The sequence below is a fragment of the Podarcis melisellensis genome (assembly GCF_964234715.1).
Source record: "Podarcis melisellensis genome assembly, chromosome: 13".
NCBI classification, from domain to species: Eukaryota; Metazoa; Chordata; class Lepidosauria; order Squamata; family Lacertidae; genus Podarcis; species Podarcis melisellensis.
In genome coordinates this window covers 29,009,504-29,035,957 of record NC_138545.1, presented here as the reverse complement: position 1 = coordinate 29,035,957, position 26,454 = coordinate 29,009,504, and the positions used below count along the sequence as shown (strand labels likewise).

The following is a 26,454-nucleotide window of genomic DNA, read 5'->3' as shown; positions in this document are numbered from 1 at the left end:
TAGACAAGTGGTATCGCCAATGCTGCTGGCAGTCTATGTTGGCAGCAATAACTAGCCCTTCAGTTTAGGGCGCAGCTGTGTGGGAGACACTCAGGAGTGCAGGAGTGCAGCCCTGGGGATACAGAAGACCCCAGCAACATCTTCTGGCTGCCTGGTGCATGGGTAGGCAAACTAAGGCCCGGGGGCCAGATCCGGCCCAATCGCCTTCTCAATCCGGCTCGCGTACTGTCCAGGAATCAGCGTGTTTTTACATGAGTAGAATGTGTCCTTTTATTTAAAATGCATCTCTGGGTTATTTGTGAGGCCTGTGTGGTGTTTTTACATGAGCAGAATGTGTGTTTTTATTTAAAATGCATCTCTGGGTTATCTGTGGGGCATAGGAATTCGTTCATTTCCCCCTCCAAAATATAGTCCGGCCCCCCACAAGGTCAAAGGGACAGTGCACTGGCCCCCTGCTGAAAAAGTTTGCTGACCCCTGGCCTAGTGTTTCCCAGTGGAATTGCGCAAGGCATAAGAGCATGGCCACCCAAGAATAGTGCTTTATCCTTCTGGAAATAAATGCAGACCTGGGAATGGGAGCAGGTCTGAATGGGCAGAGGAAAGGAAGCAGGTGGGCTTTGTACCTGTATAAGTTCTGAATGGGACATGCCCTTGTTGGCTGCATCCAGGCAGCTGGAAACCATGGCTTCGGGGAACAGTGACTGCTGCAATCGAGAAGAAAAGAAAAGGGGTGAGCCTTCCAAAACTACACAGAGACAATTCAGATAGTTGGCTGTCATATATTGGTGTTTCTAGTGCTAAAAGAGGGGAAATGCTCTCAATGTTTTGTTGTTGTTTTTTTAAGGTAAAAATAAGGAAAAGTTTATTATCCTCATAATTGCAGAGAGAGAAACTGCCAAGATGTGCTCCATTTTTGCTTCTAGTTGTTTCTCTCCCTCTCTTTAAAATGTTCTTGTGCCCATTCTATAATGCTGATAACCCTATAACACCCAATATTACACAGATAAAGATTCAATATCAAAATAACGTGCTCCCTAGCCTAAGATCCTAAAGGGAGGGGAAGTAGAAAGTAGAAAGTTGCTGTCCTCTCCTTCCTCCTTCCCTATAAAGTCACATAATTTCTAATGGTTATTGATACAAACACTTATGGTCACCAATCTAAGCAGTACACACCACTATACATCATTTCATGGCTGCATTTCATTTTGGGATACACACTTTGACACAACGTAGTTAATATATTCAGAAACATTTATCTGAGTGTTCATGGTTGTTTTATTTTTATGTGATTGTTGATGTCGTGTGCTAATGTAAACAAAGATATATCTTGATGCAACCATGTTGAAAAGATGAAAACGAAAAACTTTGTTACAAAAAATAATAATAAGGTGGGGAGGTTGAGGCACACGTCCTTGTGCTTCTTCAGCAATATAGGAAGGTCTGAATAGAGTTTCTGAGTTTGTTCGGCCAAACGTACTTAGAAACCCTCCTAGAATCAGAAACCCTGCTTTATCGGGATTATGGGGGTGACTTTTGCGCAAGTTCAGCTGAACACATGCAGAGGCCCCCTTCAGACTTTCGAACTCAGCACCCAGAGGTCGAAAGCAGCCTGGTGCTTCTTCCCAGCTCTGATCAGTCCCAGCCAGCATTGCCAGAGGTCAGGAATGATGGCACTTGCAGAGGACTTTTAATGTCTGACCAGGGACCGTGATGATGATGATGATGCTAGTACCCCACCCATTTGACTGGGTTGCCCCAGCCACTCCGGGCGGCTTCCAGCATATATAGAAACATTATTTTTGTAGTTGTGAAGCAGAACACCCCAAACTATAAAATGTCGTGTACTTTTTACATTATCAGTTGGTATAATAAGATGTGTTTCATATTTGAAAACTAAAATTTAAAAGGTTTCTGTTGTACCTTACAGCCAGAGATATAAATTCAAGTCATGCAGAAATGTGTTTTTGTGTTTTTTGGGGAGGGGGGGCTATTGGGTTGTTGTTTTTACTTTTATGATGTATTTTGTGGTTTTTAGATCTCGATTTTATTTTGTGAACCGCCCTGAGACCTCCGGGTATAGGGTGGTATATAAATTCAATAAATAATAATAATGTAGTAAAACCTAAAGGTTTTGCAGAAACTGAGTTTAGGGTTCTAAAGTGAAACACAAAATGTTTACTAATCACAACTGGCAGGTGCTACAATTTCATTTCATACAAGCTAGCAGATGTGGAATTAGGGTGGTGGCTTTTTTTTTTAAAGCAGAGGATCAGGAAGCTTCCATTTAATGCTGGAAGGAAAGAATGGCCTCCCCTCCTGGCTTTATGGTCCATTCCACTTACTGGCGAGCTCTTGAACAGCTCATACTTGGCGTAGTTCTTCCGGAAGACAAACCTGCTGTCACCCCCAACAGGCCACGTGGACTGAACCTCCACCACCGACTCATGATCTTCCAGGCTTCGCTCTGGCAAAATAAGAGCAGAGAGAGATTAAAACAAAAAATGCAATTTGAGTTTAAGAACCTCTTTAGCAGCTCATTTCTATTCCATGCTCAACCAATATGGAGAACAGCTCTAGTAAAGTATGAAGAATGCTAGTTAATATAACATTCCTTGCACACAGAAAAAGAAAGTGTGTCCATTCCACCCCGTATTCATCAGAAGCAGTTTGTTTCTGTTCTGCTGCAGTTCATCTTCTGATAATAATTTATTATTTATACCCCACCCATCTGGCTGGTTTTCCCCAGCCACTCTGGGCAGCTTCCAACAGAATATTAAAATAAAATAGTCTATTAAACATTAAAAGCTTCCCTAAACAGGGCTGCCTTCAGATGTCTTCTAAAAGTCTGGTAGTTGTTTTTCTCTTTGACATCTGGTGGGAGGGCGTTCCACAGAGCGGGTGCCACTACAGAGAAGGCCCTACTACAGAGATGGGGGTGGAGATGCTCCTTCAGGTATACTGGACCTAGGCTGTTAAAAAAAGACTTCATTGCCTTTTCTCACTGACCACTGTAGTGAAATGTTTCTCAATTATTTATGTTATTATTATGCTATTGTAAAGGAAACACAATGCAAGCCAGAAAGGGGAATACCATCAATCACATACCATTATGCATTGTTTCTGGACTGAAAACAACAACCGCTAATACTGATAGCATTCCTTGGATTCATTTCTGTTCTGGGCATGGGATGAATAAACAAACATGGGCAATTTCTCTTCCCATTGCCGCTGATTCTTCCACGTCCCTGATCCTAACTCTGTCATAATGCCCTCTAATAATAAATGTGTGAGAGAGAGCACATGTTTATGCACACAAACATAGACAGCCTGGCCCTCTCAATCCTCACCTAGAGCCAAGTGCTGATAGACCTCCACTAGGGACCAGCACTCATCATGCAAAGCGTGAGTCTTCTGGACGAGCATCTCACAGACGTGACGAGCCGTGGCCCCTGCTGTGACCTCCAGCGAGCGGCAAGTGCCATCTTCACTGTAGACCTTCACGACCTGTGGGGCGGGGAAGAAGAAGAAGAGTTTGGATTTTATATCCCACTTTATCACTACCCTAAGGAGCCTCAAAGCGGCTAACATTCTCCTTTCCCTTCCTCCCCCACAACAAACACACTGTGAGGTGAGTGGGGCTGAGAGACTTCAGAGAAGTGTGACTAGCCCAAGGTCACCCAGCAGCTGCATGCGGAGGAGCGGAGACGCGAACCCGGTTCACCAGATTACAAGACTACCGCTCTTAACCACTACACCACACTGGGAGAAAGCGAGCAGAGGTTAAGAGGAGAGGCAGAGAAGCACAAATGCTGAAGGATGGTTCAGACCTATGAGCATATCCCCTGGGGATGGCCAGTGGCTTAGATGGCTCAGGAGAGGTCTAGCAGGGGCCATTATCCCTGATAGACAAATAGCAAAGGGAGACTGCCTTGCTTTCATGTCCTGGGCACCTCTGGCTGGCTGCTGTTGGAAGCAGGACACTGGCCTAGATGGACTCTTGGTCTGATCCAGGAAGTTGCTTAACAACTATTAAAAGATAAATTATTTTAATAGTTGTTAAGCACACCCTTGGTGGATGGATTTTCACAGACGGCAAGGGTACATGCAATATCTCTGTTCTCAGCTCCTAGAGTCCTTTCTATAAGTCAGTTACATTCAGTATGAGACACTGCTGTCACAGACATTGTGAGGTTTGTGGGGGGGGGGGGAGGAGTGAATTGGGGAGAGCTATTAAAAGAATTTTTTGCTGACAAATATTTGCCACAGAATTCTTGCATGCTGTAGAGCAGGAGTGGGGAACCAGGGACTCCCAAAGCATCTGCTTTTCACTACTGTTGGAAACAGGATACTGACCTCCTTTGACTGCAATGATCTTACTTTCTTAGTCAGCTGGAGATTATTTCTCCTTAACCCAACTATTCCACAAGAGGGAGCAAACCAATTGCTCAAGTAAGACAACTGAGTCAATCATATTGTTGTGAGTTTGGATCCAGCGTGTGTTAAAAGTAAACCAAGGCTTCCCATTCTTGGAATAGCCAAGTCAGCCTCCTAGTCAGGTGATATAGCCTGGGTGACGGCCATTAAGGAGAACATAGGAAGGGGCTCAGTGGGAGATGGCAAACGGGCAGGGGCCGCCTCCTTCAACTCCAGGTAGTTAGAAGGGAAAAGCTAGAATTGAGAGCAGAGAGTTGCAGTGTTGAGAGATAGAAGCAAAGCAGCAAACTGGAAAGCAAGACAGAAAGAACAAGGCTCGATTTCAGTCTGAATCCAAGCCTGCAGCTATGGGAGAAACAATACTCTTTTGGGGTGTTAATGCCATGAACCCCTCCATGGTAGGCTCAGGTTGTATATATGAGTGTGTAAATAAACCATATATCCTAAAGACACCACAGTCTCTGCTGTGCCTCATTCTGAAGGAAGCACGAACCCCGGGGAAGTGCCTGAAACCCCCACTCAGAGATTGGGGTGGCGTGTGACAAGATCACAGGGCTCTGTGCTACATTTATTAAATGAGAGTTATTGGAGCTGTGCCACATCCTGTCTACTGAAATACAGCCCAACTCTCTATTCCAGGCATGGTTATCTAATGGTGAGGGGGAAATGCACTCTGCACATCTTAAATACATTTTCTCCATTACTATTGCTTCATAAATACGTGCTATTCAAAATAAGCCTCCTCTTCTATTATTAGGCAACAAGTGATTCCCCAGACCTTCTGGGGCAGAGGAGTTACACGGCTAGACATCTCTCTGAATCACAGCAGGGTTTGTTGTTTGTTTTAGAGTGGGCACAAACTGTACTTATTGCATTTCTTGGCCGTTTCACATTTGACTCACTGTTTACGATGTCTTTCCTCTATACCTGTGTGTGTATAGACACAGGCACACCTGCCGACGCAGGGCAACCCTACATGCACCTGAGGACGCTGACTCCACTCCACCACAATCAACCTGTTAAGCTTTTAAGATGCCCAAAACCTTCTCTTCTAGTTGTTGCAGAATTCGCCTCTTCCTTTTCCTAAGCTCGTTTCATGGGGAAGGTGGCAAATAATGGAATAGCCAACTTTGTTTTTAAATGAAATCTGGTGCTTTTGCTGGCTCCTAATGAAAGGCCCGGGGCTACATGAATATTCATTTAGGTCTAGATTGTGTTCAGAGGTATAGAAACTGGGTCCTCTTTTTGCCTCCATCTAATTCAGGAGTGCAGAACCTCAGTGTCCGAATACGCCCTGGGGGGCCCCACTGCCCTGGTATGAGACAATCCTCTCCGGGCGTCCTTCGGTGTTGCGCTCCCCCAGAATGGACATCAATCTTCATTCGGATGACCTGTGCACGCTATTAATCAGCAGAGTTAGCAGTGACAACTGGAAGCGTGAATGTGAGCATCCTCAGGATTTATTAAGCAATATTTACAGGACAAATCATAATGGCGTCTGCTCTCTTCTTCAGCAGCAGACAGAGAGAGAAAGAAACAGTGCAACAGCACAACATAACGGAAGAGATAAGACGTAACTTTCGTCTTCAGACTTTCCCAGCTCATGAAAGTAAACAGTGACATGTGACTATCCAGCCACATAGCAGCAACAAGAGGAGTGAATTGCTAACACTCAGGCCTGCCAAAATGGGACATTATGGGATCCAACCAGAGGCAGGAATGGCTTATGCAATTCCAGGATGTTGTGGCGGGACAATTGAGGGATATGGACTTAGGGACCAAAAGCAGCCCCCTAAGCCTCTTTATTTCACTCCTGGGGCTCTCGCAAGGCCACATTCCCTAAGCCCTTGAGCTGAAAAAGGTCCCCTGCCCCTGACCTAAGCCAGAGCGGAAGGGTTTACAAGTCACCAATTGGCTCTTTTCTCCCTTGTTTCAAGCAGCCTCCCCGGGCCATGAAAAGGACTTTATTTTTTTTTCCAATCAATACAGGTCCTCTTCCCACCTATCGGGGCTGATGCATTGCTGTGACAATAGCTGCAGCCATCCTGATATTTTGGGGACTGGGAGTGCCTACTTGAGGAAAGTGTATGTGCTACCTTCATGCCCTCACCTCCCCAATAGACAAATAACATCTGTGAGTGCCTGACTTAAAGGTTCAGCCAACATGTGTAAGCATCACCCACGCAGCAGGACCTTGCTCATGACGCAGTGGCTAGCGCAAGAGGGATTTGTGGCCGGGTTGAAGTCGCTATGCCGGCATGCTAACAATGTGAGTGCGTGGGCCAAGGGCTCCATTTAAGGAAGGACTCCGCAACCCAGACACTTCTAATAGGACCTATCATCTGTTAGGGCAGCACGTCCCCGAGGGTCAGTTGCTTTCTTTCCAGAAAAAGGAGATAACCCAAGGCCAGACTGACCTGGCTGCTACATTGGAATGGAAACTTGCAACTGAAAGCCATCAATCATGCACAGGAGGAACATGGGAAAGAAGGCGCTAAGCTGGGTTTTGGATTAATTTACCATCTATGCTGGCCCAAGCTATGCTGCTTCAATGTTCTGGAGGAATTTCCACAGGCTGAGATGAGACAAGAGTGACTAGGTTTGAAATTGACTATGTATTTTGGAAAGTTGCTTGTTCACTATGCATTTGGGAACCTCTTTTTATAAAAAAAATTACACCGTGTTAAATCTTATGGCAGCTCTTCATATCTTGACACGCACCACTTTTGAGATGATGGAGAGGGAACACTGACCTGCTTGGGGAAGACTGTGGGAAAGTAATTGGTCTTTAAACACCTATGCTCTCCCGCTCCCTGACCAGCACCCTGGCTAGAATCCCAGGGGAAGGATTAGGAGGCCCCACCATGAACGTTAGGCACCCCGTCTTCAGATGAAAGGCAAGGGAGTGTTTGTTGTCAATTTCCACTTTAACGGTAATCTCAGGCTGGGCTGCTGGTAAATCTGGAAACTGGCAAAGATTCTGAGAGCCTCCAAATAGAAGGGTGGACGAGAGCTCTTCAGAGAAAAGGCTGGTAATCACTCTCTTATGGCAAGGTTGCGACGGTCCTTTGTGCCTTTCGCAATTCATCCAACAGGAAGTTAATAACTTTTTAAAAGTTATTAATTTGGTCCTGCCCAATTTTATCCTCACAACAACTGTGTAAAATAGGTTAGATTGAGAGAACGTGAAGGGCCCAAAGTTACCCAATGAGCTTCCTGGCTGAGTGTGGATTTGAACCCTAGACTCGCAGGTCCTAGCCCAATGCACTAATTGCTACACCATCCTGGCTCTCTCACCCTGGTACAATGGATTTTGCTCTGAAGAAAGTGGGTATAGATATACAGCTATTATCTTCTATTCTATCTTCTATTATCTTCTATTGCTGCTGTTATTTTAAGCCTTCTCTTGCTCTACTGCAATTTCATGGTTTTATTATTATTCTTTTGTTGTTCTTTATTGTGAGCCGTCGTAAGAGCCCAAGTTTGAGCTGGAGGGCAGGATATTAAATCGCATAAATCGATTCTTTTTAAAGAAAATGCATCAAGCACAGGTAAGCCGTGAGATAACACAGAAGCAGTTTGCCCATTTGTCTTGCTCTCTAGTCTCCTATCAGCTCCTTTGTATACTGTGCAAAAAAATGAACATCCATGTTTTCCTCACTGTTGGGTGAAGGTGAAAAGCACCTGTGTTGGCCTTTGATAGAAACTGCAAGAAGCATCAGGTGGATTGAAAAACTTCCCAGGCAGCTGGAGACCTCCTGTCCCATAATTACAGGCTCCCAGCGGAGGCCCAGAGGCTAGCCAAACAAAACCTGAAACCTTGGCAACAGTCCCCATGGGAACCAGCCTTGCCCCATCGTGCCCAGTTAGCTAACAAGTCCTCATTTCTAACTCTTACTCTCTGGCTCTTCTTGTCCGTAGTTTGGGGGGAAGCAGCAGATCACACCAGACAAGTGTTTGATTCTCAGCTCTTAGAAGAGGCTGAAAAGCCTAATGCAAGGCCAGCTTGCACAGGATTGCTACCCAAAGCAAGAATTTGGCTGCCCCTACCACAGAATCTGATTGTCTTAAGAATGGGAAGGAAAGGTTGTGTTTCCTCCATTGCGACTCCTTTTCTCCGGAGAGGAAAAAATCAGTACCCACAGCCTTGTGGGATATATTCGGGAGAAGAAAAGGCTACACAAATCTGGAGTCCCTAAGGTGGCTGGGTGGTGTCTTGTATGGCTCCTCTCGGCAACTCCTACAGCCAAGCTGGTGCCAAATGTATTGCTTTCCTTTCCTTTGCACCACATCAACAAGGCTGAGAGGGAGGCCCTGTTATCTGGGCAGCCCAGGACCAACAAACACACAGGCTAGACTCGCAATAAATGGAAATGAAGGGAAGGGGGTGCAATTGAGGAAATGGGGCGGAGTGGGGGAGCGACAACCACAACTCTTATACCCTATTGAATGTTTTCCAGCACAGTCCAGGGTCAGAGTTATCATTAGGCCAACTTAGGCAGCTGCCAAGGGCACAGACCTTGGAGCAGCACAGTGCTGACCTTTAAGGGCACAGCTTTATACAGATTGTTCAAAATGATTTGTGTGTAGAAACATTTGCTTTTGCATTTGAGAAAGATAATCAAAGATTGTCGCATTGCTTATTCTTGCAATCTGAAACAACTTTGCCAGTTTTGAGTAATGTGCAGTTTGTTTTTCTACAAAACGTCTTTTTGAAAACGGAAGTTAGCGATTTTGTGGGATGGGGTGCAAGTAGTTAACCTTGCCTGGCTGAGCCCTACCTAATGGATTGGAGCGGGAGACAATGGCAACGGGTTCTTCAACTCTTTCAGCCACCATTAATTCTCTTCATATTTAGGTTGGCTTTTGTACTCTTTTTGTGCTCAAGTCTGTGTACTGAAAGGAACACCATGGTGGGGAGGAGATGGGGGCACAACGTATCTCTGGGCAAACCTTGCACAGCCTCTGTAAAACCGCAAGCCCCTGCCCTTCATCTAAGATGTTTCCCGTCTCACTGTGGAAAGGAAAACATCCTCTGCACATTCTCAGGGGCCCTCTCATTGATTTCACGTGTAGCTGGCTGGCTGTGCAAGCGCCCCACAGCCACCACCACCAAAAGAGAAAGCTTCTAGTACCATGCCTTAGCAAACCCTGTGTCAAAATTAAGCCCTGTTCTGATCGCCCTCCATCCCGAAACGTAAATAGGCACACTTACATGAGAGCCTCCTTCTCGTGGTGAGCCTGGTCCCAAGGAGGAGTTGGTGAGGATGGGTGAGTTGGAGGGGCTGCAGAGTTCTGGGAAAGGGTTTGGGATGGAGGGCAAAGATAAGGCACGCTGCTGCTGCTCCTCCTCCTCCTCTTTCAGCTTTCTAAAGGAAAAAGAAGCACATCAGAAGGATTATCATGCAGGCCTGAAGTGCCGTATCCTCATAAAGGGGAAAGAGTGAGATTTCTGGGTTAGTGAGTAAAAGCCTATTTGTTCATGAGAAAGTCTGAAACCCTTATGTACTTTAGAGATCTAGGGCCAGGGCTAGATCTACAGATATTCAAATTCAGCATCTAGGCAATCCAAATTCTGAATAAACTAAACAAACCCACCGAATTTGCATGACTGCTCTTGTCAGAGCTGCCCAAGGTCCCAGCTCACAGAGGACCAATGCCAGTTCTCGTTATATACAAAAGTCTTTATTAAGGTTCAGTTTCGATTCCAAAGCCGCGGCGCGCAGCTCTACGTCTCAACCCTAGACCGCTGAAGCTCCGTTTGAATCTCCTCCCCCCAGACACCAGTTCAAGACCCTAGCCTTGCTCCACCTCCTCCTTTGCTCCTTTCTCCTCTGGGTCCTTCTGCCCGCTGGGGTGTTGCCCTTTCTGGACTCCTCTGATGCTGATGCTGACGAGTCCCCGGATTCTTCCCCCTGCCTCCGGCGTGCTTTAGGACCTGGCTCCCAGTTTGCGCTCCCGGCTGTCCCGCGCGCCTGTGCATTTGAACTTGGCGCGCGCGCCCAGCCGGTAACCTTCCTCCTGACCGTTACACTGCTCCTTTCACTGCTTCCTCCTTCGGGGGGGGCTAACTGGCTCTGACTTCCCCTCTATTCCCTCACTCAGCGACAGGGGCGTGGTCAGCCCTGACTCATCTTCTCTTTCCCCTGGCGTGGAAACCGGTCCTGACACCTGGGACTCTTCCCCCCCGCTACGCTCTGGTGGGGAACCTGGTCCCGATCTCCAGCTGCTGCTTTGGGAGTCACCGCTGGTTCCTTGCTTCTGGTGCCTCCCTCCCGGGACCCCCCTTGCTCTGGCTATCGGTGCCCCCTTCTGGGAATCTTCCGAATCACTGGACAGACTCATGGAATCTCTTGCCCCACTGTCATCCTCACCTACGCTGCCCTCGGATTGTTCCCCTTCGCTCTCCGCTTCCTCTTTCCCCTGTGCCTCTGCTCCTGAACCCCTGACAGCTCTTTATTTTGCACAAATTGTATTCTGGTTCTGCTGATAATGGGCTGCACTAGCCCATCGGATAATGAGCTATGTCTCCCCTCGCCCACAACCACTTGAGATCTTATTCAGCCACCTTTCTGAGATTTCATAAGGCACTCAACATATACTTAGAAACCTGCTTTTAAAACAAGAAAGCAAACGTTCTCATGAAGCTGAACTGTGCACTCACTTCCCCATTTTTTTGCACCTTTTTAACGTGTTCCCAACCCGCAGCCAAAGATACAGGTGGATATTTCAATTCAGTGTGTCAGATTCAGTCCCCACCCTCACCAGCCTCTGGCACTAAGCGCTGCATTTGCTGGGCAAAGGGCCCGAGCCAGCCTCAGAAAAGTCACTCAACTCAGCAATCTTGCTGTGCTCCATCTCACCATGGCACTGGCCCCGCGAGCAGGGAAGGAAGCTAATGATTAACTCGAATGCACGTTGCCTTTTCCTGCCAGTGCATACCACATACAGGCAGTTAGTCCGAAATCTGTCTGGCACAGCACGCCAGACTTTCTATGTGTGCACAGCCGTGATGGAGCATGAAAGATTGCATGTCAACAGTGCTGTGGAGGTATCCTCTGTGAGACAAGGCTTGGGAGGCACAGAAGGAGAGGCTGCTGAATCAGAGTAATGCCCATCTCAGCATCCAGTTCTGACAGTGACCGAAGAGCCATCTTAGAGAAGCTGCTCAGAGTGGCTTTTGTGTGATCCCAAGTGGTCTTGCTTCCAGGAACTAGTTAAGCCCAGCCTTCAGCTTCAGAGATGAAATGATGCTGGGTACCTTCAGACTGGGGATAAGAGAATCTTCCTACTTTCAATCCTGCTCACCCTCCAAATACACACACACGCATAATTCTTATCGAAACCCTCTTGGCTTCTCTCAGAATTTCTCAATGCTTCCCCCGAGGAGAAGCCACTAAACCAACTCTGGGTTTTGCTCAGGGCTTCAAATTTCTGGGACAGAATGTCTGACCTAGATTCATCCTATTAAGCTGCTTGTCCACTGCAAGCCTATTCAAGCCCCTCTTTCCTATCATATCACAGGAGGAAGCTCACACTTTGTCTGGAAGCAGTGATCCCTGCTTCCACTGTGATCACACACAACTAATGAATTTCACCGTGAATGAAATCAGTAATCCATCTTCTTGTTTTGTAGTCTTGCTTTGCAAAGAAAACGGCAGGCTGGTTATCTGCACGACTTCTTTCCCTGCTCCTGACTGAGGTGGGAACTGTGCCTCGGAGCACAGTCAGTTTCTTAAAAGAGGAAGGCCAGGTTTCAAGGACTCCTGGAAACTTGTGTCTCCTACTCCCAGATAGGCGGACTGTGACTCCTCAGTAATGAGGGAAATCAACTCAGTTCATACCCAGAGACCCTCACACCTGTATTGGTCTTGTTCCAGGGCTGAGCGTCAGCTCAGATTGAGCCATGCACTCTGCACATGTCAAGAGATAAAAAGAAATCAGCTCAGAACTACTTCTCATTTTTAAACACAAAATAATCACTGGGGGTGATGGTTGGAGTTTCCCACAATTCCTGGCTCCATCTCCACGTACCTATTGGCTTGGATGAGCAGAGGCTGAGAGCGCTTGACAACATCGCCTCCGGTCAGAAGACTGGCCTGTTCACCGTTGCAGAGAGGATTGCTGTTTGAAAGGGGCCTACTGTGGTCCGATTCCAGGCCATCCTCGTAAACATTGTCCAAAGTGTTGTTGATGTTGTTTTGGAGAGTTCCCAGGTCCATGTCATTATCTGTAGCAAAAGAGAGGAGACCCCCATGACTTGGCTAAATATCCCATTGATTTATTTCATGTTTTGCCTATCCGTCTTTCCACGTTAGGTGAAATCAAGAGCCAGCAAAACATCCAAATTTGACAAGATCCCTAGGCAGAGCTAAACCAAAACAATTTGCAGAGCTTAAGTCTGAACCAGTTTTTCCACAGCTGTTACTCTGGACCTCTTGTATTTATGGTTATATGTACTTGAAAGGAGATGTGAAAGTGCACTGTTTTAAATGACACATTGCCAGGCCTCCAAATTTATTCAAAGGAACAAAATTAGAAATTCAGGCAGTGTGCCTCATATGTGTATGTGTGTTGGGGCGGGGCTTCAGACATGGTGGTCCCTGGCGATGGATGACCATTACTCCTCCTTGTGACGGGAGTAATTCCCCATTGCTGCTGCCACCAGCCCACTCACTTTAGGAGCTGGTGGGCAAGCGAGTGTGCCTGGCGAGGAGGAACAACAGAAACTGTTTGCTGCTCCTTGCTCAGTCTCCTGCCCTCTCCTTCAGGGCAGTGGTGGGGACTCAGCAGAGCCACTGCACAGAGGAAGTGGGCAGGTGAGCAAGCAGGAGTGGCCCCTCAGCATCAACGTCAGTATATGAGTGAGTGGTAATGGCGACAGATGCGATGGTGAGTGAGTGACAGGAGCAGCAAGTAGTAGAGAGATCTGGTGAGTGATGGGCCATTCAGAGGCACGGAGACCTCAGCTGCTGCTCCGAAGGGTTCCAACCTGAGCATGTTCCTGTTGTTCCCCATCTCCTGGGTAAAATTTACAATAGGGGAAACCAGAAACATTTTTATTTGGAATTACGGGTACCGATATACCAAAGGGGCAGAAAAGACTATTCTCGCATGGAACAACGGCCACCTGGATGCTATTAGCTCAGAACTGGAAAGAAGATAAAGTCCCTACCAGAGAAGAATAGCAAACCAAGCTGATGGATTATGCTGAGATGGCAAAACTGACTGGAAAACTCAAAAACCAAGAGGATAAATTTTTTACAAAAGAATGGGAAAATTTTATAAGTTATTTAGGAGACCACTGTAAGTAGATGGAAACAAGAGCAGGATTTGTAGCATAAAAATTATTATGGATAATATGGTTTGATATAAAAATTGGAGTATGGGTGAATATGCAGTTTTAGATGTTTAAAATGGGACCCCACGGAGGGGAAGGGGGGGAAGTCTCGAGATTCCGAGAATCTCCTTATGCAGATTTGTTTTTACAGTTTGTGTTCATATATATTTTGTATTTGTAAAACAAATAAAAATAAAAATACAATAGGGCAGACTTACCCACCAGGCCAAATTTCTGCCAGTGTCAGAGTATGCAAACTTCCACTTGTTAAATTGCATAATTTGGGATTTTAGACACAACGAAACTTGTTTGAAAATACTACAATTAAAGATGTACCCCTAGCCTGCTTAGCGCCACACATTAAAGCCCAGCCCTGCCAAGATGGTATTGATCTACGTTTTGGGGAGAATTCAGAGGCAAAGACTTTGGCTAGGGGAATTTACCAGCCCTAGACTTACTCTGGCAGCTTTGCAGCAGCACAGGAAATTGAGCAGTGCACTAGGTTAACCACCCAACCGTTTGACCAAGATTGCAATTAGTCAGTAGTCTGGTTGCCTGCCTTGCTTTAGGCAAAGCTCTCATTCTGCCTTCTAATTTCACAGAGCAAGCTCATCTTCCGGATACTGGAGTCCCTTGATCAAGTGGTGGAGCACATAAAGAGCACCCGAGAGTTGATTGCACAGATGACTCAAACACCAATGGAGATGAGGACCCGAATTTCACTTGTTGAATCCCCGGTTCATTTAGATGGTTAACCACAAGCCAAGTTAAGACTCAACACAAAGACCGCATGCTGCCTTAGCTCTGAAGCTTTGGGCCAGCTTCCTCAGAGCTCCTCAGCAGGCTGGTCAGCCCTGCCTCGTTGACCATGTCAAACAGCTACTGGGTCTTTAAAGTGAAAAGGTAGATAGCCTTGGAAGCAGACATTAGCATGGAACGTTTTCTTTCTCTTTTCCAGGCACTGAGCCCACTCATAGTCTGGAAGGGAAAACAAAGCCCAGTGTTTAGCCTTATTGTACCAAGAGGCTCTCAAGGTGTAAATGGAGACAGTCTGCATAGCTCAGTGGGTTAGAGCGTGGTGTTGATAATGCCAAGGTTGCAGGCTCGGTCCCTGCGTGGGGCAGTTGCACTGCAGAGGGTTGGACTAGATGATCCTCAGGATCCCTCCCAACTCTACAATTCTATAATGATGATCCTCAGGATCCTCAGGATCCCTCCCAACTCCACACAACTGCAGGCAGATGGTAAGTGCCTCAAGCCAGGGGGACCTGTCTTTTCCACCTGACTTTGGCATGACTGCTTTTGAGCAGGAGACCATCTGGTCTACAAAGGGACCAGAAGGTTTAAGAGCAGGGATGGGTAACCTGTGACCATCTAGAGGTTGTTGGACTCCCAGTTCCCAGTGACCCCAGCACATACACTATGCCTGCTCTCCTCAGAGATGGGAGGTCCAGGTTCAAATCACTGCTCAGCAATGAAGCCGACGATCACCTTCCAATTAATTCCTAGCATAGCACCTAACAACTTCAGTTTTGCATAGCTGCTGCACCTCTTCAGTCAATCAAATGATTTTAAATCAATTTATCCAAGAGACCATTCTAAACACTGCTATGCACAGGAAGCACTATTCAGTACACAGGAATTGGGAATTATCTAACAAATTAGGATTATAAATAAATAAAAACACACTGAAAATGGATACCATACAAGCATGTCAATCAATTGATGCAAATGAGGTATGGTCACACAGGGTCAGCAAAGCCTAGAAATATCGCTGAGTGCAGGTACAGCTAACCTTGGAATCTTTTGCCCAATCTGCATTAGACTGCATGTGAGGCGAATCATTTTTGCGGCACCTCAACCAGCCTAGCTACTGCCAAAGATCTTGTCGCAATAAATCTGCCAGACTTTCATGTGCCACAAGACTCTTTGTAGGTTGGTTCCTGCCCTGCAAGAGACTCACACGGGCAGGTGGCAATTGTGGCACCAGGTTCATGGCCACATTTTCGCCTTGTCGCCAGTTTCTTACGTGATTCAGACAAGAGATGGATTTTCAAATGCTCAGCAATAATAATAATGAAAAAATTCCAGTGCCAGGGTTCCTCCTACCCCTCCTTCCCTCATTTAGCCACCTGCCGCTTCACTTGCCGCTTCCTTATCAGAACTGACTCAGGGTTCCTTCCCAGGTCAGAGCATCAATGAACCCAAAGGTCACAACGCAGTTTAGGTGGCATGGGAAGAAGTGCTAGCGTCTCACAAAGAACAGCTAAAATTAGATGACCTATAAAAAAATATGAACAGTCAGCAAAACAGCAAAACTTGATTAATTTAAAATTATTTTTGATATTCATGGGGGGGGTTATAAAAAGGGGGGTATGCAGGGAATTGAAACCTTACTATCTGGTGATCAGAAATACCCTCTGGGTTTGAGATTTCATCACATGCTACCCCTACAATTTTGGGCTTATCATTTCTACAGGAAGGACGAGAAACACAATTAACCAAAAGAAGGCACTAAATTTTCCGCCTGCTCCCAAATCCAGTGCTTGCAAAGTATGCTTGCAGAATTATGAGATTCCAAGAGGATCACAATTAAGTCCATGAAAACTACTAGATAATATTTTTTTTTAAAGCAGCCATATGTGTTACTTCAACTGCCCAAAAAGGGTTTTCAAACAACAACAACAACCACAATTGGGATAAAAATTGGCACAATTCCTACAGTATGTGAACAGGAAAGTGTCTATTCCAAGCCTGTCTCCTAAAAGACACACAAGGAACCTGGCGAAAGATGGAGACTCTGTAGTCTCCTCTGCCCGTTACAAAGATGGCGCCTCCAACCCTCAGGCAAAACTCAGCCCACCAGGCCTCCCCATATGCCATGCCAGGCCATTTTGTGGGGAGCAACACTTCTCCACACACGACGTCAGGTGTGTGCCATACACCTGGAATTTCCTGGACATAGCTGGAATATGGAAGAAACTGTGTCTGGGTGGAAATAGCTGAAATGTCGAGGGAAATTTGGAATACGGCAACCCTATCCATGATAAAACGGGACGTGGGTGGTGCTGTGGGTTATACCACTGAGCCTAGGACTTGCTGATCAGAAGGTCAGCGGTTCGAATCCCCACGACGGGGTGAGCTCCCATTGCACGGTCCCTGCTCCTGCCAACCAAGCAGTTCGAAAGCACGTCAAAGTGCAAGTAGATAAATAGGTACCGCTCCGGCGGGAAGGTATACGGCATTTCCGTGCGCTGCTCTGGTTCGCCAGAAGCGGCTTAGTCATGCTGGCAACATAACCCGGAAGCTGTACGCCGGCTCCCTCGGCCAATAAAGTGAGATGAGCGCCGCAACCCCACAGTCGGCCACGACTGGACCTAATGGTCAGGGGTCCCTTTACCTTTACCTTTACCCATGGTAAGAGTTTCCAGAGTCCAGAGAGATTTCTGGCCCTCTCCCAAACGAAGCCAAGAGAGGTTCCTTGAAACACACATCTGCCCTCCGTTGAGGTGAAATCTAGCAAAGAATCCCCATACACAGAAGCGCCGCCATACAGTGGATGCCAACACCCAAGCAATGCCTCCTCTCTTCTGTCACGATGGTGCTCGGCAAAAATACCCTCCTCCTCACAAATAGTTTTCCTGACAAGACTGTGTGGCTCCTCTGTCTCACCTCTTAGTTCACCCCAAGGTGATAAGCCTGACTGGACTGTACCACTTCAGACTGTAGGTGGGGGAAGTTCGCACGACTGAATGCTCCACCACGCAACAAAACTCCCTTCACTGAGAAAATGTGCATGTTGTAGGAAAGGGACTCTAGCCAGGCGTTCTTCCCAACGTGCTGTTTTCTTACATGCAAGAGGGCATGGAAGAACATTTAATCATGGGAGGTCCACCCCCCCCCCATTCCAGTCTGCAAACAGAAGTGGAAGAAGATAGTCACAGGTCCAGCAGCAGGTGAGAACACTAGGCCTATTTGGAGACCCTGTTGCAGGGTGGAGAAAATGCAGTGGTGCCTCGGGTACCACTAACCCATAAATAGTACCTCAGGTTAAGAACTTTACCTCAGGATGAGAATAGAAATCACGTGGCAGCAGCGTGGCAGCAGCGGGAGGCCCCACTAGCTAAAGTGGTACCTCAGGTTAAGAACAGTTTCTGGTTAAGAACGGACCTCCAGAACAAATTAAGTTCTTAACCCGAGGTACCACTGTATTAATATGTGGCTGCTGAACTTTATAAACACAACTTGCTGGAAAAGCATAATGGGATCACATCAAAGAAACATGATCCTGAAAATAGGACAATCAGGCATCGAGCCTCTCAGAAATAGGACATCGACATTGCATCTTGTTTGTGGGGTTTACGGTATATTATCATCTTTCTGACTCTGTATGCTGCTATATCTGAAAATTAATTAAAAATTACGTTTAAAAAGCAGGACATCACAGTCTCTCATTACATTATGCAAAACTTTAGGTAGATCACCACACAATATTTGTTTTATTTATTTCATAAAATTTATATGCCGATTAATTGTAAGGGGGGGGACCCTCAAAGTGGTTTTTATACTTTGCTGTGGTTTAGTTAAGACCAGAGCACATTGCAGAAAGCTGGAGATTTGTTAATAATGCCCAAAAGTCTCTGTAGGAGGTGCAAAAAGATTCATGATTCACAGGGTTTGTGAAGTAAGAAGATTCTGGGCAATGTAATTCTCACCAGACTGACGTCTGCAGCTGAGGAAGGAGAGACAGAGGTTCAAGACCTCTCAGCACCTGCCAAAATGTAAATACACTATATAGTCATCGTTATAGCATGCCACATCCTGACAGGTTGGAATTTTTATTTTTTTTAAAAGAACCTGAAAAACAGTATAAGTTTACAATCAAGTCAATGACTCTCCCCACCCCCCGCACCAGATTCTTTCCTGATTTACTTAATCCTGAGCCTCAAAAGCCAAACTAAGTAAGGCTGGCTTTACAAGGCTTTCAAAAAGGTTAGCAAGTTTGGACTTTGATTAATCTGCAGAGGGAGATCGTGGCGGCGGTGGGGAAGCCACTGGTTCTCTTCATGCCCTGCCGGCACATATATGGTATCCTTAAAAGAGCACCTTTGGCAGATTTGAGAGGTGGCAATGGGACACAAGGGAGTGGGAGGCTTCTAAGGCACGCTAGGCCTAAACCTTGCTATGCAAAATTATACTCTTGTACCTGGAAATATGCCTGTGCATAAGTCAGAGTGCTGAAGCAATAAATAGCTGCTCAGGGGACATTTGTTTCGGCTTTACAGGCAAGCTTGCTTCCAGTCAGGATGTCTGTAGGAAAGCAACATCACCATCTCATTCCCGGCACTTGTTTTCTTCCGGGAGGTGGTGGTTGTTATTATCATCATCATCACCACTGCCACCATTATTATTTTTTCATATAGGCGCCAAGATCGCCTTGTGTTCCATTGTAGCGGGACTAGACCAGTCAGGGATGAATCACCAACTCACAACGCCCGGTTTGATCCGGCTCATCAAAAAAATCACACACCTGTGCCTTTTATAAAGAGGAATTCTGCTTCTGTCAACACCAGCGAATGTTGAAGAAAGAAACATGCGTCTAAAAACCAAATACATGTTTCGTTTACCGGCGATCACCTGGCACCAACCGGCCCTTTTGCCTCCTGCACGCTTCCCTCCATCAAAACAAAGCGGTGAGTCAGAATGTGGGCTGGTGACTCAGATCTGCCACCCCACCCCTTTCTACTGGCTCAAGCACGTTCGAGTCCTCTCGTACACCTCCACTTCTTGCCTCCCCAGACTCCTTGGGTCCTTTCCCCCCTTGGAGGTTTGTGTAGGCTGCAGGAGGGGTGGAGAAGGTGCCATGTCTCTGAGGCAAACAGCACCTGCCTGTTCTTGAACCACATGCCTCTGACCAACCACAGCAAGAGAAGCTTGCTCAAGTTCACTTGCCTAGACTAGAAAGCACCTACCGCAATCTAGCAAAACCACGGAAATGATCAATAATTCTCTCAACAAGCGGAAGAAACAAAAGAAGGGTCTGGATAGGCCCCTGGGTCCCATTTCCAACAGTTGACATTCATGTAAATAGGGAGGGAGCCAATAGCCTTTCCTATCCCACCCCTCGCATCGAGTGAATCACAGTGAATTCCAGTTGATTAATGAACCTCCACGAATTTCTCTGCTCTTTTGTAAAAAAGTGCCAAGCTACACATGATGTGGCAGATCTGTGCTCAAAATCCCAGACATTTTTTTAAATAAAGATTTAAAAGAAGCTTGGGGAAGAGGAGGAGGAACAAATTGGCTCAGTGCAGCAGTGCTGAAAAAGGGGGTGTCCACTCTTCCTCCCCAGGTCATTTCTTGAAAGTTGTCTTTCCTTCCCAAAGCTGCCATTCGCCCTACTTGGAGAAAAACATGGGCACAGCTAGGTCTTGCTCCCAAACGTGCCCCAGGAGCCATTAGCAATGCCAGGTTGCTAAGACTGATGGAGAAAATGATTGAGAAGGGAACAGGTAAACTTCATTTGGAAATGTCCAGATTCTGCTGGGAGATTAATTCATGGGGTGCCAATGCCTATTAACAGCTGTTCAAATGGCTTTTAAAGCTGCTGCTCAGTCACATAGAAGCAAAGCAAGAGAGCAGAATTCACACATGGACACCTGTCACATGATGATTCTCAGTTGGTTGTGTGCAAGGTCTCCTCTGAAAAAAATATTTCATGGCAGATATGAAGACTCCGATTCATGAATAATCTTTAGATTCTTACAGCAGTGATAAGAGATGGGCATGGATGGGTGTGCGACTGCTGGTCCAAAATTCCTTTAATGGAACTGAGTTGTTCAATCACACATTATATGCTGAACGGACACCAAATCTGCATATAAACTCATCTCTGACTGTGCTGGTACTCAGTTTATAGAAATGAGTGGGGAAATGGCAGGTTGAGCAGTGATGATCTGAACTCATGACAGACAAATGCTTCCCCACCTAGGGCTCGCCAGGCACTCAGGAACTCAAAGCTTACCAGCTGTCCTCAGTGAGTGTGGTTTCGATGAAGTGCCCTGAAAGCCAGGCACCATTAGTTCAAATCGCCAGTCTGTCTGGAGGCCGCCGAATGCTCCTACCTGCTGACCTAGTTTTCCATCTGCAAACTGACAGTGAAGATTCCACTGTCCTACCTATGAATGGGACAGAGTGCAATAATGAATGCATTGCCTGCTGGAAGAGCTTTATATAAAACAGAACGTGCTATTAAGAGTGGCCAGGAACAGCATCGCCCAAGCTGTGGACAATGATGAAGGCGAATCATTATTCAGAAGTAAGATAGACATCCGAAAAGATTAAAGGACTTGGGGATGTCAGACTCACAAGGCAGGATTTTTCACTTTGCTGTTTTCCTTCCCAGTGAACTTCTCACCCCTGACGGGCAAAAGGCTTTGGTGCACAACAACATGTCTGAGGTGTGGGTCTGAGGCAGGATCTGAGTCAAATCAGACCTGCCTAGTTGTTCCAAATTCTGGGTCAAGGTCATTCAAAGCCTCAAGAAGTCACGAGAACTCTGTTTTCTGCAGAATTTGGTCTGATTTAGCAGCTGTACAGTGCACTGAAGCCACAGCTCATTGCTTCCACAAGTCCCACACAGTTTCTGAAAGTTCACTAGGTTACTGTCAACATATATAATGTGCTCATTGGGCCAGCCGCAGGGACTGGAGTCTGGCCGCTAGACCACTGCTTTTTAAAAAATAAGAAGGAAACGTAATGTTCTTATGAACGTTATGTCAAATAGCAGCTTCTTAAACTAATAGCTATCCATAAGTAGGTTGCTGCATCCAATCTTGCAGCTCAAGACGTTTACATTTTGCTAGATTTCTCCCGAGCAATTTCCCTGTTTCTGGTCAGATGGATGTATTTGCTCACAGAGAAGGGAGAGCCCACCGCAGAATGTGAGAGAAAGAGAAGAAACATTGAGGGAGAGGGAGGAAGATAAGAAAGGCGGTTTTGAGATTAAAGGCAGGTCCTGGATCTGAAAACATAGAAGGTGATGAAACCCAAACAGCAGGTGAAATGAATGCGCAACACATAAATTCCCTCCCACCCCCAGCTCACCACCAAACACATGGTCAACACACCCCGGGGCCCATACGCCTCCCTGCTTCCGGTCAAACCAGTTCTGCATCAAGATCTCCCAGGCAGGATGCTCAAATAGCCCCTCCCTTGTAAACACCTCATCTGCTTGGTATCTGGGACACTGTAAGTAAGGGAGGATGGCTCATTTTGGGTGCCAGGAGGCAGCATCTGCAAAAGCTGGAGAGGTGTAGGGAGGGAGGGAAGAGGAATGGAGGGAGGTGGGGATAGCTGCTGGCAAGCAGAGGAGGAAATTGCAGTACGAGGCTGGCCTGCTACAACCGAAAACATAGCAATTAAAGAAATAAAATAAGTAAACAGCATTTGACAAAACTACCAACTGGCACGGGCACTGCGCTTGTAATTTTAATCAGATTAAAATGGTTACCTTTCCCACCACCTTTCTGCACCTTCTCAGACAAGCAGGGTGCAAACGGCTAGCTCAAACTTCCTTCTCCCATTACACAAAACAGGGACCACCACCAGTCTGGACTCTTTCCTTCTTGGGTCAGCTGATGTGAGCTCAACTGCCCGGCCCAAGAGCTCAGGCCTCTTTCTTCCCTGTTGCAGAAGTTCAGAGCAAAATTCAGTATTATAGAGTGAGAAAGGGCATCCCAGGTCATGGAGCCCAATACACAGGCTTACCTGGTGTGTTCATTCCCTTCGTGTTACGTCAACTTAACACAGTTGCCAGCTAGCCTGGAATCTTGTGGCCTTATTGTGTCAGCTCAAACCACAGGGACCTCACCTACACTGGAATCTCTCTTCCACACTGCAGTAGTTCAGAGCGAGGGGTCCATGGTGCATAGATACTCCCCCTTTTTATCATGTCTTTTCTTGCACAGCCATTCTGGCCCAAATAAGCATTCCAAGTAGTTTACAATCAAATCCAGGAAACAAAATATGAAAACCTCAACAGCATTGAAAATAGGGCTGGGGAGAAACCAGTGATTCAGGCCACAGAAGGGAAGATGACAGGATCCCCAAGGATGTGCTCTACTGGGAGCTGGCTTCAGGCACCAGGCCTGGTGGCAGACCAACTCTGTGCTACAAAGATGTCTGCAAACATGACGTGAAGACTGGCAACATCAGGCCTGCCAAGTGGGAATCCATTGCAGATGACTGCAGTGCCTGAAGACAGGCAGTCAAGTTGTGTATCCCCAGCAGTGACCAGTGGAGAAATGACCACTGGGAGGAGCGCAGAGAGAAGAAACTCCATGGTGCATCTACAGCAGCACAACCGGACACCATCTGCCCCGGCTGCAACAAAACATGTCGCACTCCAGAGACAGACAGATGCCGACAACAGGCCAAAATCTGAGGACAGCAATGTCGGACAGGTGCCTTCTCCACACATCACCTACCACGAAAAAGGTGCCTGTCCCTTTCCTGGAGATCACAAGCAATCCATATTGCCAAGCCATCTCCAGAAATAACTCCCAGGGAGAGAACATCAGAGTCCAAAGGGCCTTGAAAGCTGCTGTACTCAAAGCAGAACTCTGTCTAATGCAGATATGGCCAATGTGGTGCCCTCAAAGTACTGCTGGACTACAACTCCCATCAGCCATAGCCTATGGTTGCCAGATGTCCCCGTTTCCCGGGGATAGTCCCCGGATTTGCAAATCTGTCCCCAGACAAAATCTGTCCCCGGAGTGGACCGGATTTCATTTAATGTCCCAGGGTTTATATTTTAAGTGTTGTGGATTTATTAGTAGGGAATGAATGTTGTGTGATTGGTTCAACGGCACAAGACACATCATATGGGGACTTCTGGCAAGGCAAAATGGCGGGCGCCACAGCAGCAAGCAGCTCCTGAAGCCAGCCAGAGCCAACTACGCTACCAGGCTGGCTCTGGGCTGCTGAGACTGCCACTGCCACTGCCAAGGGGTAACTGGGGACGTCTGCCGCATCAACTGGGGAAACTGCTACACCCCCCCCCCATGACACAAATCAACCGGGAGTGAGAGAGCCTGGCCACCTGACTGACTGCCCAGCGGTGCTCAGGGGCCAGGAAATGAAGGGAGAAGGAGGAAAGGAGAAGGAGGAGAGAGAAAGAGTAAGGAGAAAAAAGAGGGGAGCCCCGACCTTGTTGTGCTGCTGCCGCCGCTGCTGAGGAGGAGAGATAGGAGCGCACCAGGAGGGTAAGGACATGTGACCAAACCCAGGTCTGACCAGAACCGACTCCATGGCAGCGAGCGCAGAGAACAGGCCGGGGCCCAGAGGAAAGCCGTGTGACAGAGGAGACCACAGAAGAGAAGATATTACTTCTTTTTCTTTTTAATAATTTTTTAATAACTATTTTTCTCTTTTTTTAAAAAAAAAGTGTCTCCAGGTTCTTTGGAAAAAAATCTGGTCACCTTACTATAGCCAGCATTGCCAATGATCAGAGCTGATGCGGGTCTTAGTCCAACAACGTCTAGATGGGAACCACATGGGCTACACATTGTCTAAAGGCCCAAGGAGATGTGTGAGAGAAGAGCCAGAGAGCGCATACTTTATGTGCAGAAGGTCCCAGGTCAAATTCTGAGCATCTTCAGTTAAAATAATAACAATCATAATTTTATTATTTGCACTACATCTGTCTGTCTGGGTTGCCCCAGGTACTTTTCAGGCAGCAGGACTGGGAGCTTGAAGAGCTTATGCCACTCAAGTACACAGTATTAGGCTAGATGGACCAAAGGTCTGGCTCAGTATAACACAGCTGTGTGTGTGAAGGTAAGGCACTCCCAACAGATAGCACCAGCTCAGATCAATGGACGCCAAGAACCTGGTATGTCTCACATTTCTCTAGCTCACCGCAAAAGAGTAGTTTTGGCTGGTATCTATCTACAGCTAGAGCTCATTCCAGTTAAGGCCTAACTTGGATTTTCACTCCCTTCTATGCTGCACCATCCCAAAGCAATACAGCTAACCAAGCCCTCACCCATTACTCATATGCTACAAGTGTGGCCTAATGAACCCAGTGCAGCTATGATCTGCCCTGTGGCGTCAGCACACACCAGTGGACCCTTTTCCACTTGTATTTCTGCTTTCTACGTTGCACCGAGAACCCGTCATCTTCGGCATTAGGAGTCTTCAGGGGGGTGAGTCACTGGGAGTTGGGAGTTCCACATAAAAACAGAACAACAATGTCAACACTAAATACTGACATCCTTCAATTTGCTCCCGTCCCTTCCAACGAGTTCTGTGCCACTTGGGGATGGACACCCCCTCCTTAAGGGCAATCCTCTCCCACCCTTTTACCTTAGGTGGTCAATTATACAAGGCGACAACAGCGTTAACTGAGCTACGCAGGAAAGAGCTCGGATTGACAAGGCCCTAAGATGCCCAGCCCCTGTCCCTGGAGTGGGAGCGAGCCTGGTGAGCGATGCAAACAAATTTGTTTGGCTTTTTGTCTTTGGCTCGGCGCCCTTCGGGAGGCTTTTTTCCATGGTCGAGCAAGTTTCTGAGCAATCTCAAGGTCATAACATAAGCAGCTGGGGGTGGGGGCTGGCTAGCCAGGAGTGGAAAAGCTGGGGGAACAGGGACTCCACCTCCACCACCGTTTACTCCAATTGTTCCAATTTACCCAGGAAAAGTCCTGATTTTCTGGTACCTGTGGCTGCTATAGCATTGTTCCAATTTTGGATTGCGGAGGAGGAACACCTTCTTACATTTGCTTAGCGCGAGTTGCTGGAGTGGCCCTTCTTCAGCCCCATTCCCAGAGATCTCTGGACCAAACCACACAATCAATGTGAAACCTAGAAACATAGCCTTGCATCTGTTTTGTAAACTGGAAAAGCCAATGGGAAGAAGTGAGTGTGTGACTGAAGGCAAGGGAGAGAAGAGGCACCAAACTCTTTCCCCATCCCAAGTTGGCACCCGGACCAAGGTTCTGTTTCCCAACCCCGTGCCACCCCAGTGCTTTGCCAAAGGCCTCAACATACATTCTGAGGGCGCCTTCTACTTCAAAGCATTACCTGTTTCTCCCTCCAGAGTCCTCCTATACCTCCAAAATCTTCCTTTCGCATCAAGGAAATCCACGTGGGCCGTGCCCTTTTGCATACATTTTCTCAATTCATTCGGCCCACATAAGTAGGTGTGAGCAGGAGAGGAGCCAAGACAGAGAGCGGTTTTGTTGCTGTAGGTTAGCAAATTCCCACACTGGCTCCCTGCCCTGGTTTATGAGGCAGAGAAGTTCAAGAGCTCTCAGTTTTGTGTTAACAAAACAAACCCCTGCTGAGAGGGAGCAGAGATAAGGCCAGGTGGGGAGCTGAGGGACTGAGGCCAGCAAGGCACCTCCACTCTCCGGGGACGGGCGCAGAGCTAAACAAGGGGGCACAAAACCCTCCTCTTCGAGGCTGAGGATCTGATTCGGGACACGTGGGCTGGTCCACAATTTCCCGTGGCTGGTTCTACGAGCCCAGCCAGCAGCTAATTCTAACAGAGACGAATTCTGAACCAGGCGAAGACTGAAGAGCATTCTGCTGATTTACTGTTGCACGAAGGGCTTTTTAATCTTCCACTCCCGAAGCCCAAATGCTACAAGAGGCACTGGCCGATCTTTCTCCCTTACC

At 47.0% G+C, this 26,454-nt stretch overlaps 1 protein-coding gene across 6 annotated transcripts in view; it reads right to left on the bottom strand.

Moving 5' to 3' along the window:
* The window catches only part of GRB7 (growth factor receptor bound protein 7), a 78,068-nt gene that overhangs the window by 11,280 nt on the left and 40,334 nt on the right, over positions 1-26,454 (bottom strand). For 3 of the 6 annotated variants that reach the window (XM_081886281.1, XM_081886279.1, XM_081886282.1), the window contains 5 exons: positions 12,469-12,664; positions 9,650-9,803; positions 3,348-3,504; positions 2,343-2,464; positions 624-704 (listed from right to left, as the gene is read on the bottom strand). In XM_081886281.1, the coding sequence (XP_081742407.1) occupies positions 624-704; positions 2,343-2,464; positions 3,348-3,504; positions 9,650-9,803; positions 12,469-12,656 (702 nt within the window). In that variant the 5' untranslated portion in view covers positions 12,657-12,664. Of the gene's footprint in view, positions 1-623; positions 705-2,342; positions 2,465-3,347; positions 3,505-9,649; positions 9,804-12,468; positions 12,665-15,569; positions 15,671-17,343; positions 17,367-20,798; positions 20,869-26,454 lie in introns of those variants that run through there. The other 3 variants (XM_081886280.1, XM_081886284.1, XM_081886283.1) reach the window with 3 other exon arrangements.